We start from the raw sequence: 13,506 nt of genomic DNA, 5'->3' as shown, positions 1-13,506 counted from the left end.
TTGTGCTAATAAAAATACACTTTATGTACAACAAAATTTCAGAGTTCAGTCAAATTTATACATTTATAATTTATTCATTCATTCATTCATTCATTCTCACTGATTAAGTCTTGGCTTTGAAGTTTATAAGCTTCAAAGTTGCATTAAAATAGAGAATATATTAAGTTGTCTGAACTTTGAAATGTGATTGTACATACATACTTTTTCATTCATTCAATAATTCATTCATAATATTATTTGTCTGCTACAATGAATATTAAATATGAATAGGTTAAGAAAAAAAATTATTATTAAAATAAATCATAATATTAAAAAACAATGATATTTTAAGGATAATAGTTTTAAAGGCCCGTTTACACCAAGGACGATAACTATAACAATAATGACAAAGATATAGGTATAAAAATCATCCTAAATATAAAAATATATTAGAGTCCAAACCACAACTATGGCATAGAGAAATAATATCGTTGGAATTACTTTTAGAATGATTTTTTTTCTCCAGCTGATGAACGATAAAACATTGAAAGCCAATCAGAATCCTTTTAGCTTTAAAAAGCTCAAGCATTTAAAGATATTATTATTTAGAATAAACAGAACAATATGGTCCGCTGGTGTGGACTCAAATGTAGTTATTGTTATAGTCATCTTTCTTGGTGTGAATGGGTGAGCTGTGGACTAGTAACATGGTACTGAATGATTACAATATTCATATGCCATGAATATGCATTGTACTCAAGATGATACAAAGAAAAATATGATATTGCAACGATAAATGTCCAAAATTATGGTATTACCACTATGCCATGTCCAAAAATCCACTGTAGTACTATGAATACCGTGTAAATAAAATGAATAAAAAGTGGCAAAAAGGTCAAACAAATCTGTGTATTTGAACAGTGACTAAAGAAATGTGACTGGAGAAATGCACTGTAGGACGGAAACGTCCAGTCAAATCAGTATGGTGTAATTCCTCTTCAGCGAGCGACTGGAGTCCCCACTGGAGTTCAGTGACCTCTTCCCTCATCCGTCACACGCTCCTTCAGCACCTCCAAATAAAAACCCATACACTCCATTCACTGCTCAGATTATTGATTTATTTTTCAGTCCCACTTTAGAGGACAATTTGTATAAAGCTATTCCATAATGTATGAGTGTGTGTGTATTATTGTAACTCGTGACGCGTGAGGGGCATGTTAGGACATGACCAACTGCTCTCTCTCGCCCACAAACACACATTACATGAACAATTTACAGGCACACACTACAATACATGCACACGAGGTGACGATTGATCATTAACGGGTTCCTCTGGAACAATGTGACCAAACCTTACCATCACTGGCAGGTCTAATTTTAAATAGAGCTTTAAACTTTTCTATACACTGAAATTGAATGCGGACTTGGGCTGTCAAGTTTCAGAACGAGCTATAAAGCATTCTTGTGATATAGTGCATAAGTCATATGGATCACTTTAATAGTAGAGCTCATTTTTGGAGCTCAACCACCATTTAATTGAATGGGATAAGAGCAGTGTGAACATTCTGCTAAACGTCTTCTTTTAAGTTCTATGAAAAAAAAGGAAAAATCATTTAAAAAATGGTTAAGAAGAAAATGAGGTTAAGTTAAATGACAAATTTACATTTTTAGACAAGTATGTTTGGGTGTAATGCAGAGTAGTTATTAACTAAAAGTAAAACAAAACTTAGTTTTAAATTGAGTATTAAAAATATTTGATTATTGAAATAAGCTGAAAAAAAATGAGATGATTAAAAAATAAATGAATAAAATTAATTAATAAAATTATAAATGTTTCCTGACCAACTAACTGAAATAAATAAGCTGAAGTACTAAAATTACAAAAATTGAAATAAAAAAAAAATATTAAAAAGCTATATAGAAACAGCAATTTAAAAATAAGAGCTAATAATTCTAAATGTTAATAAATACTATAATAATATATAAATAATAAACCTAAAATAACAGTGCTAGCATAAATGAACAGTGTAAATGAACACATATAAAGGGGCTGTTTACACGACATAGTTTTCAACTTAACAAGGAACACTTTTTCTGTTTTGGCCGTTTATTTACACGTCAACAACGTTTTGGGGGCCTGAAAACACAATGGGTTTCAAAGTGCAAGTTTTTGAAACTGATACCATTATCATCTCTGTGTAAACTACAAAAATGCAAATTTGTCTTCAGTCTATAGGCTCATAGTGTTTCTTTACAAAGTGACATCGCCAACTACTGGCCTGGCATGTATAATACAGCGTTTTTAATAGTTTTCTCAGATCCGAGTGATCAGGGATCATTTTGACAATCGTCTGTACGTGAAAAACTTTTCAGTTTTAAGAACATTGTTGTAAAAAATGAATGTGATTTTAACGGTAAAATATTGTAAAAACGCTACGGAAAAAAAATTGTTAATAGGTTAACAATAAGTTCCCGTACTATATACAGGGAAAACCTGTAAAAGCTCTAACCAGACATTTTATGTAATTTTCACAGTAAAATGCTGTAAAGTTTTACAATTTTTAGAAGTAAAAAAGAAATCAATGTATAATTTACAGTCAATTTTCTTGTTTGTAAATTACAGTTTTATACTTTAAAATTTACAGTTTGTTCTGTAAATGTGTTTACAGTTTCTGTATTTTTTACAAAATTATTCTGGCAACCACAGCTGCCAAAATTATTTTGTAAAAACTACAGTTGTTTTTTTTTACAGTGTACCATAAATGTATAAATCTGGAAGCGCCTTAACAACCTGAATACGAATCTACTGACTTCCTCCTCTGAATCTGCTCTCTCATTCAGTGTTTTTCCTCTGAGCTTTCTCTGTAGAAGTGTTTGGTTCAAGGAAGTCTGTCCAGGTTGGAGTTTATGCCCCTCTCAGCAGGAATCTGTCAGCCATTCGGAAAGTGTTTGTGGCATGCGCATAACTGTGAAAGCACTGGCCTGTATATGTGTGTGGCGCCATGGTGGTACGCTAATAAAAAAAAAAATTCAAAAAAAACATCACACTGCGATGCATCCTCACACCTTCCTCATTCCGACCGTCGTTTCATACTCGTTGCTATGGAGATAAGATAAAACTCACACTGTTTTGGGCTTACAGAAAAGGAGAACGATCTGAACAGAACTGCTTGATGAAAACTCTTACACACACTGGTGCATACATTTCACACTATTCCAGACAAACTGACACCGGTGGCAAAAAAGGACACTTTAAAGTGATAGGTCATCCAAAAATTATCTATTAATCGCCCTCATGTTGTCTAAAACCCAAAAAATGTCCCAAAAGATGACAAAAAAGGGTTAGTTTAAATCATTTTGTTCATCTTCAAAACACAAATAAAGATATATTTAATGAAACCTGAGAAAATTCTGTCCCTCCATTGAAAGTCAACCAAACCTTTGACGCTTCAAAAAGTTCATAAAGAGATCATAAATGTTATCAATATGAATGTAATGAATTCTTACTGGTTTAGAACGACACAAGGGTGAGTAATTGATGACAGAATTTTCAGTAAACTAACCCTTTAAATTTTTACTCACTGAAAATCTTGACACATAGATATAGTAATTCTTTTAAAAACTCCTGCTGATCCAGTTTTGGTCTGAAAGTTCAAATCACTGATTCAATCATCAGTCAGATTATCAGTTTCAGTCTGCTTCTCACACAAAGCTATCAAATGACTTCAAAAGACTTGGAATATATGGCATATACAGACTACTTTTATGATACTCTTATGGCGCTTTATCACTGCGTGGTATGACTCGGCTCGGCTCGGCTCGGCTCACTATACTTTCGGTTTGCTTTTCCACTGCACTTTAGTACCGCTTCAAAGTAGACTGATATACTTGCGCCGCCTTTACTGCTGTGGATCCGCTCCTCGGCTACTAACGAATCTGCACCTCGTCTACTGACCACGATACAACCATTTCTTTTTCAAGTTGCGTGCGATGGTCGATTAAAGCAAGTCGTTTAAAAAAAGTAGTGCGAACAAATGTGACCATGGACCACAAAACCAGTCATAAGGGTACATTTTTTGAAATTGAGATTTATACATCATCTGAAAGCTGAATAAATAATCTTTCCATTGATGTATGTTTTTTTTAGGTTAGGACAATATTTGGCCGAGATACGACTATTTGAAGAAAAAAAATCGAAATATTGAGAAAATCGCCTTTTAAAGATGTCCAAATGAAGTCCTAAGCAATGCATATCCACTTACAAAAATATTTTTTTCATATATTTACAGTAGGAAATGTACAAAATATCTTCATGGAACCTGATCTTTACTTAATATTCTAATGATTTTTGGCATAAAAGAAAAATTGATAATTTTAACCCATACAATGTATTGTTGGCTATTGCTACAAATATAACCGTGCAACTTATGACTGGTTTTGTGGTCCAGGGTCACAAATGATACTGCAGTGGCTGTTACTGACTATTTAAATCTAGTGGGTTTGGTGTCTCGTGTTTCAAATCCAATGTTGCTGGTAGTGATGATTCTCTCTGACCAATCAGTGATCTGCAATGTTTACACATCACATTTAGTATCGGTAACCTCAACCGAGGTGGTACTATCTAAGCAAGCCATACCGAGCCGTACCGAACTGCACCATGCATTACCGGGCCGGTTCTAGACACGCGAGCCGTACCGATACTAAATGTGATGTGTAAACACTGCAGATCACTGATTGGTCAGAGAGATTCATCACTGCCAGCAACATTGGATTTGAAACACAAGACTCAAACCCGCTAGATTTAAATAGTCAGTAACAGCCACTGCAGTATCATTTGTATTCAGCTTCAGGCACATTCCTAATTGACAGACCAACTCCTCATTCAATTTCATTATATTAAAACTTGGATATTAAAATATTCACCTTCTTTTATATTCACCAGATTAGTCATTCTCTCACAGTTTGTGTATATGTATCTAAGTGCTACAGTCTAGGATTTATCAGGTAGTCAAATATTGACATATGAGAGAGCAGCAGCATGGTCACTTTCTGTCACTCATAGAGTTTAATAGTGTATGCATGGAAATGTAGTGTTCATGTGGAAAATATCTGCAACTGGAATACATCAATGATGTTAAACTAATGGAGAACTATAAAAGAGGAACAAACGGAGGACAAGGGGGCGACTGAAAGTTGAGCGCTGGATTATTTTAGATCAGCAATGTGTCTGGGATTTTTATTGGATTGTAAAGGAAAAGTATATTGAGTGAGACAGCACTGCTAACAATGTAGCGAGTAGGAAGCGAGACCGGACTTCATTTTACTGCTAAAAGATATTTTATCACTAAAAAAATGATTTTTTTTTTTTTTTTGTTGTCCATTATTTCAGTTTTGCTTGGTTTTCCTTGAAGTGTCAGGCTGATGTAGAACTACAGCCACACACATACACGTTCACGCTCACAAACTGCACCACTATTTGAGATTTACTGCAAACAAGATGCAGTTTTTCCTCGCCCTTCATATAAATAGTCCTATCAGCATAATGATTCCACATCGCACATGCTGACGTGCTTATTTCTTTATTTCTTTTCCATTTCAGATCAATAATTTAGCATCCCTCCATCTTTTTTTGCATTTCATTAAATTCACACAGGGAATTGCCTGGATGTTATGAGCCTCATCCCAGCGTCATCAACGGAGGGGTGGGGAATAGATTTGGAGCAAAATGGCTAAATGACATATTCAAAAAGGGCTGAGGTGGAGGGAGACCCCAAGATCAATCACACGTTACTGTACGTGACAGCTTTTGATGACACAATTGCAGAAAATGAAAAAAAGGACATTCTTAAAGGGAAGAAAAATGAATCATAATGAGAGTTCTTTTTTCAGGTCTATGTATGCCAGTTGTATTTCAGGGTCAAAAGTAAAAGTGTGTAATTTCTGCAACAGTTGCAGCTCAAAATGACATGTTGAACATAACGCAAGAAATTATTATGAACACCAAGTTCACATTTTACTTAAAGGTCAGGGTTTAGTTTAGGATTAGTCTGTAATAATAATAATTTGCTTTATTTAGGAACAATAGAAGACAATGGAAAGGCCAAATTGAGAGGGTGAGGAAAATGTGTTGGGTTTTTTTCCCCTCAGCTAAAACAAGGGTAGACTAATGACAGGCAGTGTAATTGAACCTGTAAATCCTGCTCTAACTCCTCACTGCTCTCTCTGATCCTCTTACACATCTTGCCATCTTAAACATGAGTCACACAGCAGAAATCAGCTTACTGCTTTACACACACATACACATACTCTCACTCCGGCCCTCCTACACACACAAGTGAATGCTACCGCTATTACACCATTAATAAAACGTACCATCGTATTACCAGTTTTTCTTTCTTTTGAACATTTGCCATGGCAACACAGTGCTACACTTAACCAAAAGCTCTCCAATAAAGCTCTAGTACCTGATCTGAGCCCCATGGGGTTTGTGTCGGATTTCATTTTCTCAGATTCTTATATGTAAAATTTAAAAGTTTGGGGTTGGTAAGATTTTTTTCTTTTTTTATGGTTTTGAAAGAAGTGTCCTATGCTCACCGAGGCTGCATTTATTTGATTTAATAGCATTGTGAAATATTACACTTTAAAATAACTGTTTTCTATTTGAATATATTTAAAATGTGTTTATTCTTGTAATGGCAAAGCTGAATCTTCAGCAGCCATTTCTCCAGTTTTCATGATCACAGTGTCACATGATCCTTCAGAAACACTTGTGCTGCTTAATATTTTTGTGGAAACTGTGGTACATTTTTTCTCATGATTCTTTGATTAATAGAAAATTCTAAAGAAACGCATTTATTTGAAATAGAAATATAATTTCTGCTGTGACCCTGGACCACAAAATCATTCACATTTTTTTTTCAAATTGAGATTTATATATCGTCTGAGCACTGAATAAATGAGCTTTCAATTGATGTATGGTTTGATTTGGCAGAGATACGACTATTTGAAAATCTGGAATCTGAGGGTGCAAAAAAATTGAAATATTGAGAAATCGCCTTTAAAAGTTGTCCAAATGAAGTCCTTAGCAATGCATATCCACTCACAAAAATAGATTTTTGATATATTTACAGTAGGAAATTTACAAAATATCTTCATGGAACATGATCTTTACTTAATATCCTAATGATTTTTGGCATAAAAGAAAAATCGATCATTTTGACCCATACAATGCATTGTTGGCTATTGCTACAAATATACCCGTGCAACTTACGACCGGTTTTGTGGTCCAGGGTCAAATATATATATATATATATATATATATATATATATATATATATACATATATTATTATTTTTTACAAAGGGAAGTGGTGTTTAGCGGTGTCTGCCAAAGAACCGGCATTTCTGAATGGGCTGATGCTGAGATTTAGCGGATTTGAAGCAAAAGCATTTGATGAACGTATACTATGTGTGGAAAGCGTTCGCTCAATATCATCATTTCATTTTCATTAAGATTGAATTTGGGCCTACAAATCATTGAAGTATCTTCCCCTCCATCTAGCTCTCAGTGACATCAATGACATCAAAACTTTTTCAGTAAATAACACATTAAATTTTGTCTGTTGCTCATATATTGCTTTCATGTGCATTCAGAAGACTCTGAATATAGTGCCCACATCATATCGACCACATTTATGATATTTTTAAAAATACGTTTTAAGCTTGACAACACTAGAAAACATTCACTTTCATTATACTGAAAAAGAGAGGCCTTTTAAGCGGCCTCCCTTTATTCCACCACATAACTAAAATCTGTTACGTTTATCAAGATAAACCAATGGGCCAAAAGTTAGCTTTGCTCATGTTGTAGAAGATCATTAGAATTTTTTAGCTCGATTAATGCACTGGGTAATCTTTAAGCAAAGAGTGTCAGAGTCAGTTTGCTAGAGCTGGAAGTGTGACCTTCTGTTAATCTATTAAAGCAACTGGTTAATCAATTAAGCTGGAAGTCACGGTCAGCAGCAACAATGCCACACAACAGATAGAGGAGAAAACAACAAAAGCGCTGCCCTGGGATCACACAAACACACACACTCCGCCAAGGTGTACATCCCGAAGGACGTTTTCCCACAATCCCCCGTGTCTTGCGGATGACCACTCACAGGTCCGCATCTGTGACAAGAGAGAGGGGAATCCAAGCATGTAATCAATCAATACTTGCTGGAAACCTCTGGACCCCTTATACTGATACACATTGACACAGCGGCTAAAGCGGATCAATGAGCGCTCCAGTGTGAAGGACAGGGAGACGCACACCTCCATTGAGAAAGATGAACTGAGCAAAGAGAGAGACTCTAGTCACTGATTCCATCTGACTTGGCTGGTGTAAGCTGCACCTATTGATTTTCCAATCAACTACAAGGCCAGGGTTCACACAAACGTACACACACACTCTGCCACTTGAGCTAGGAAGTCCGCTACTCAAGAAAACCGCTACCTTGTTTGAACACACACACAAAGCACTCTTGGCAGAATCATTTTGCTGCCTTTGGAGTAAATTTGATAAAGTGGGAAAGCTTTTGTCCACTATCAGACTGGATTTTTCACACAAACAAACACACATACATGGGGTGCGAGTTATAGAGGTCTAAATACCCCAATTAAAATAAAATATAAACATTACATTAAAAAAATAAGGTGTTTGCAGGGGTTTGCAGTGGTTAGCCGTCCAGGAAAGGAATGCCATTTTTCACATTTTGACTAATGATTATTAAGACACTTCCATTTTGATTTCATGTGGACTTTAAAGGGGCTATATGTAAGAATGTTCATGTATTAATTGCTTTTTGTATTGCCAATGTGTGAGCAGATTGTAATGAAACTTAAAAAAACAAGACTTCCGCAACTTCTTAGGTTGTCTATGAAAGCAGACTGATTGTTATATGAAGGGAAATCCAAAGGATGGTTATGTGCGCTCTTGAAAGCCTCTCTTCCGTTCAATGACACATGAAATGAATGCTTATACAATATTCAGGATAATGCCAGAAGAGCCATTCTGTACTGTATTGTCAATGTGTCACAGTCTCACATAGCCAGAAATACATAGTCCATAGCCTGAAATATACTTTATAATCAAAATGATCTTAACAGTGTCATTTTAATTACCTCATCCGTCAACATGAATTGCAGAGCTTGTGCAAACATATCCACATAGCTATGAATCAGATGTTTCTTAACTGCTGTTATCTTACCGCTGTCATTTTGTTGTGTTTATTTTATTATTGAGGGGAAAGTGCGCAGCATATATTTACATATTCATCTACATGTCGCTCTCAGCAGTCGGACGGGGTCGGGATGTTCGCTGCAAAGGTATTTCCAACATTTCCATGTGCGCGAGTGCGAGCACGAGTAATAAATTGCCGGCTGCAGTTCACTTAACGGCCACCGGTGTGGCTAAAAACAAGGGTTTCTGAATTCTACATATAACCCCTTTGAGTTACTAAAATCACTAAAACTGAAACTGAAATTAAAATAAATTAAAGCTATATGGAAATATTAAAAAACAACGTAATAAAAAAGACAAGCATATAACTAAATGACTGAAATTTAAACTAAAATTAAAAAAATAAAAGCTAATTTAAAAAATATTACCATAGAAAATAATACAAAAAATACACTGAAATTGAGGTCCAAATCCCAACACTTTAATCCTGTCATTTTTACGAAATATGATTATCAATAACTACAAACCAACATTTGGTTTGAAAATATTTGGTCATACTGACTCATAGCTTAAATTAGACTAAATATGCAACCCTATTACTCAGACCAACTTCCCGAACATCACCCCTATGAAAATCGTTGTGTAATGCTGCATGCATACCATGTTAGATAATATTGGAAATGGGTGAAAATCATTCGTGCTGACAGTACAGGGCATTACATGTTGTTATTCAGCTCCATTTTGTTGAACTGTCCTATTTTTCAGTGTCTACTCCATCCAGACAAAATGGGAGACATTAAGAAAGGCCAAAATGAATTAGGACTGATTAGCAGGGTTGCCCAAGACCATATTGAGAATATGAGGGTCTCCCAGCCAGGCTAAACTCAAGGAGAGGGAATTTCATTTTTCATTTGAACATCTCAGATGAATGTACAATGAAAAAACACAAAAGAAAATCTTAATAGTACAGTAGTAAAATCTATTTCGGAAATTATGCCTACTGTACTTATTTTTGCAGAAATTTTTTTTTCAGCTCAGTGATGAACTACAAACATAATGATATAAGAATGAGTGGATATACATTCTAATTTCAAAACATTCCATGTGTTCTTTCTATATTGTGATTGTCTTTTTTTGTTTTGTTTGTTTTTACACACAAACATCCTTATGCAGCTAATAAAAAGGTCACAAACCTTTTAGGAATTAAATTATATGCAGTATAATACATTTAAAATATAATACTAAATTAAATGCACAATCCACAGAATAGTGCAAAGCGGATCCATTTATTTCATATTTTCATCCAACTTCTGAATTGCTTGCTTTCCATACAGTTTTTAACCCAGACCATATGGAATCTGTGGTCTTATGTGGCATTTTCTGTGCTCAATTTCAGAGAGAAATCTGCAGCATTGTGTGGAATGGATTTAAATATACTAAAATCTGTGCTTGACAATGTTTACACATGCCTAAGGTTATGACCCCTGACCCTATATGGACTCCCAAATAACATCCATTGTTCTCCACACATTGAAACCATAATGACCTTCCCGCCCTTTGAATAACAGGAAACAAATAAAACAAACTGACACAAAATCACAGTTGCAACAAGCCTTCTTGTACACATTTACGATTTGTTGCATGTCCAAAATGTACGAAAACATAACAGATTTCAAATCAGCAGTTACTTTCAACAGCCCAACAGTGCGAGGAATGTCTTACCTGGGATGATGGAGACCGTGTCCTTCTCCCAGGACACCACACTGACGTACTCCTGCACAGCAGAGGGGATGAGGCACTTGAAGACGGCCACGTTGCCCCGCATGGACCTTTGGTCCGCCACGCGAACCGTGTAAGGTTCCCTGAACACTGTTCATGATGAGGCAGAAGACAAACAGAGGTTGGAATTTATTTATTAAATAATTATTAAATAATAATTATTATACAATAAATTATTACTAAATAATTCTACATAAATATTAAAAATATTTAAATAATAAAAAATATAATTATTAAATAATTTCATATTTATTTAATATTATTTAATTATATGTAATGTTAAAGGGATAGTTCACCCAAAAATGAAAATGATCCTATGGTTTACTCACCCTCAAGCTATTCTAGGTGCATATGACGGACACAATCGGAGTTATATTAATAAATATCCTGGCTCTTCCAAGCTTCATAATGGTAGTGAATGGCGATCCTGATTTTGAAGTGCATCCATCCATCATAAAAGTAATCCATACAGCTCGGGGGTTTAATAAAGGCCTTCTGAAGCGAAGCGATGGGTTTTTGCAAGAAAAAGATCCATGTTTAAAACTTTATAAACTAAAATAACTAGCTTCTGGGAGACAGCCTACACAAGTCAACTTACGCCAAGAGAGACACAATGTATGACGCAGAATGTCAGAGTAGCCTAAGCTTAGATGTCTCTCGCAGTTCAAACAAATAAGGCTGTGCAACAAACTCAAGCTCCTCTTCTCTTATGTCGAAACACTCTGATATTTCTCTTTAAAAATTCTTGTTAGACTTCTAATTTGTGACCGGTGTTTTGTTTTGCTCTATCCCCTGCGCTTCCGCATTTGTCAATACATCATACATCGCATCAGGGGTTAGTCTTCCACCGTAACTCGATTTGCGTAGGCCGTGTGCTGGAAGATAGTTATTTTAGTTCATTAAGATTTAAACATGGATATTTTTCTTACAAAAACTCATCGCTTCACTTCAGAAGGCCTTTATTAACCCCCTGGAGTTGAATGGATTACTTTTATGATGGATGGATGGATGCACTTTTGTGGAATTCAAAATCAGGAATGCCATTTACTACCATTATAAAGCTTGGAAGAGCAAAGATATATATATATATATATATATATATATATATATATATATATATATATATATATAATTTTTTTTCAACTCTGATTGTGTTTATATGAAAGAAGATAGTCATATACACCTAGGATGGCTTGAGGGTGAGTAAATCATGGGATAATTTTGATTTTTGGGTGAACTGTTCCTTTAATAAAAAAAAAAAAATCTTAATTTTTTCTTTTATTTTAAAATTTAGTTCAATTTTGAATGTAAAATATTATGACATTTTTTTCTTTTTCAAAAAAAAAAATCCTTAAATTATGAATGGAGGCGAGGTATCCTTTTCTGTGAATCCAAAAATGTCTGATCTAGGACAAATGCATTTATTTTATTAAACAATTTAGAGCATAATACAACTAGATTTTGAGATGGAAGCAGAATCTTTCTTTTGTCAAGAGGTGTTCAAGAGTTCAGGAAGTGGCCTTTTTATAAATCACCCTGGCAATGCATGCAGACGGCGGTGAGTGGACGACGGTGCACAGCCTCTGGAGCTGTCAGAAACATTTGCCCCCGCTAAAGGGACCCTCTCTGCACCTGACAACCGGAACCCGGACGAAAAATCAATAGACGAGAAGAACACACAAAGCGAGTGGGGTACGAAGATGTTATTTACGAGAGAGGAGATCCTCCTACGGTAAAGGGCGACGAGGGAGCGCGAACAGATTAAAGGAGGCGCTGAATTTCATTTTAATTTCAGGGACTCAATTTGCTTTGTGTCTTTCATCAACATCTATTTACTTACGGATTTTAATTTCTCCCTCGTTTCTTTGGGGAAGTAATGCAAGACACAGAGCAAGGGCATCTCATTCACGAACATGACGCCGCAAATTTGATCACGCAGTCGGGGGATGTTTTCAGAGAACTCTGTGGGTATTGCAATTGGATTCACGACCAATTCAACTACGCAGCTTTTTCACCCCATCAGAGAAGAGACCGATCATGAGAATTCATGAAATGTGGCAATCACCCACAACCAAGCTCTCAGGCCACCCCCTCCTGTCTCGCTTTCACTCGCTACCTCTATTTCTATATATAATTAACGCCTGGCTCGAGGGTGAATTTCCTTGGTCATTAATAATGGTTTCTGCCAGGTGCCAGTGTCACCCACAGCGAATCAGTGTCCTTGTCTGATGGTTAAGTCATGAATCCTTGAGTCCAGCGATTATATTTCTTTCTTTCTTTCTTTTTCTCTTTATTTCTTTCTTTCTTAATATTTAATAATTTTATAAAAATATGTAAATGAAAGATGTCTAAGTTAAAACAGACTGTGTATATTTGCCCGCTGTTAACTAACTAACTAGCTTCTTACTGATGCAGATGAGATTTGAATCAATAGAACAAATCAATACAACTCCCTATTACACTCAGGACTCCATAGTCTACAAATAATCATTTATTCAGTCATTGATTGCCTTCGAGTCTCAGGCC

At 35.4% G+C, this 13,506-nt stretch overlaps 1 protein-coding gene across 4 annotated transcripts in view; it reads right to left on the bottom strand.

The window, feature by feature from the left end:
* The window catches only part of LOC125248557 (Down syndrome cell adhesion molecule-like protein 1 homolog), a 142,574-nt gene that overhangs the window by 109,187 nt on the left and 19,881 nt on the right, over nucleotides 1-13,506 (bottom strand). For all 4 annotated transcript variants that reach the window (XM_048160504.1, XM_048160505.1, XM_048160506.1 and 1 more), the window contains exon 3: nucleotides 10,924-11,070. In XM_048160504.1, the coding sequence (XP_048016461.1) occupies nucleotides 10,924-11,070 (147 nt within the window). The remainder of the gene's footprint in view (nucleotides 1-10,923; nucleotides 11,071-13,506) is intronic.

Source organism: Megalobrama amblycephala, linkage group LG16, assembly GCF_018812025.1.
Source record: "Megalobrama amblycephala isolate DHTTF-2021 linkage group LG16, ASM1881202v1, whole genome shotgun sequence".
NCBI lineage: Eukaryota > Metazoa > Chordata > Actinopteri > Cypriniformes > Xenocyprididae > Megalobrama > Megalobrama amblycephala.
Note: the sequence above shows the minus strand (reverse complement) of the source record. Positions and strands in the feature narration are given on the sequence as shown.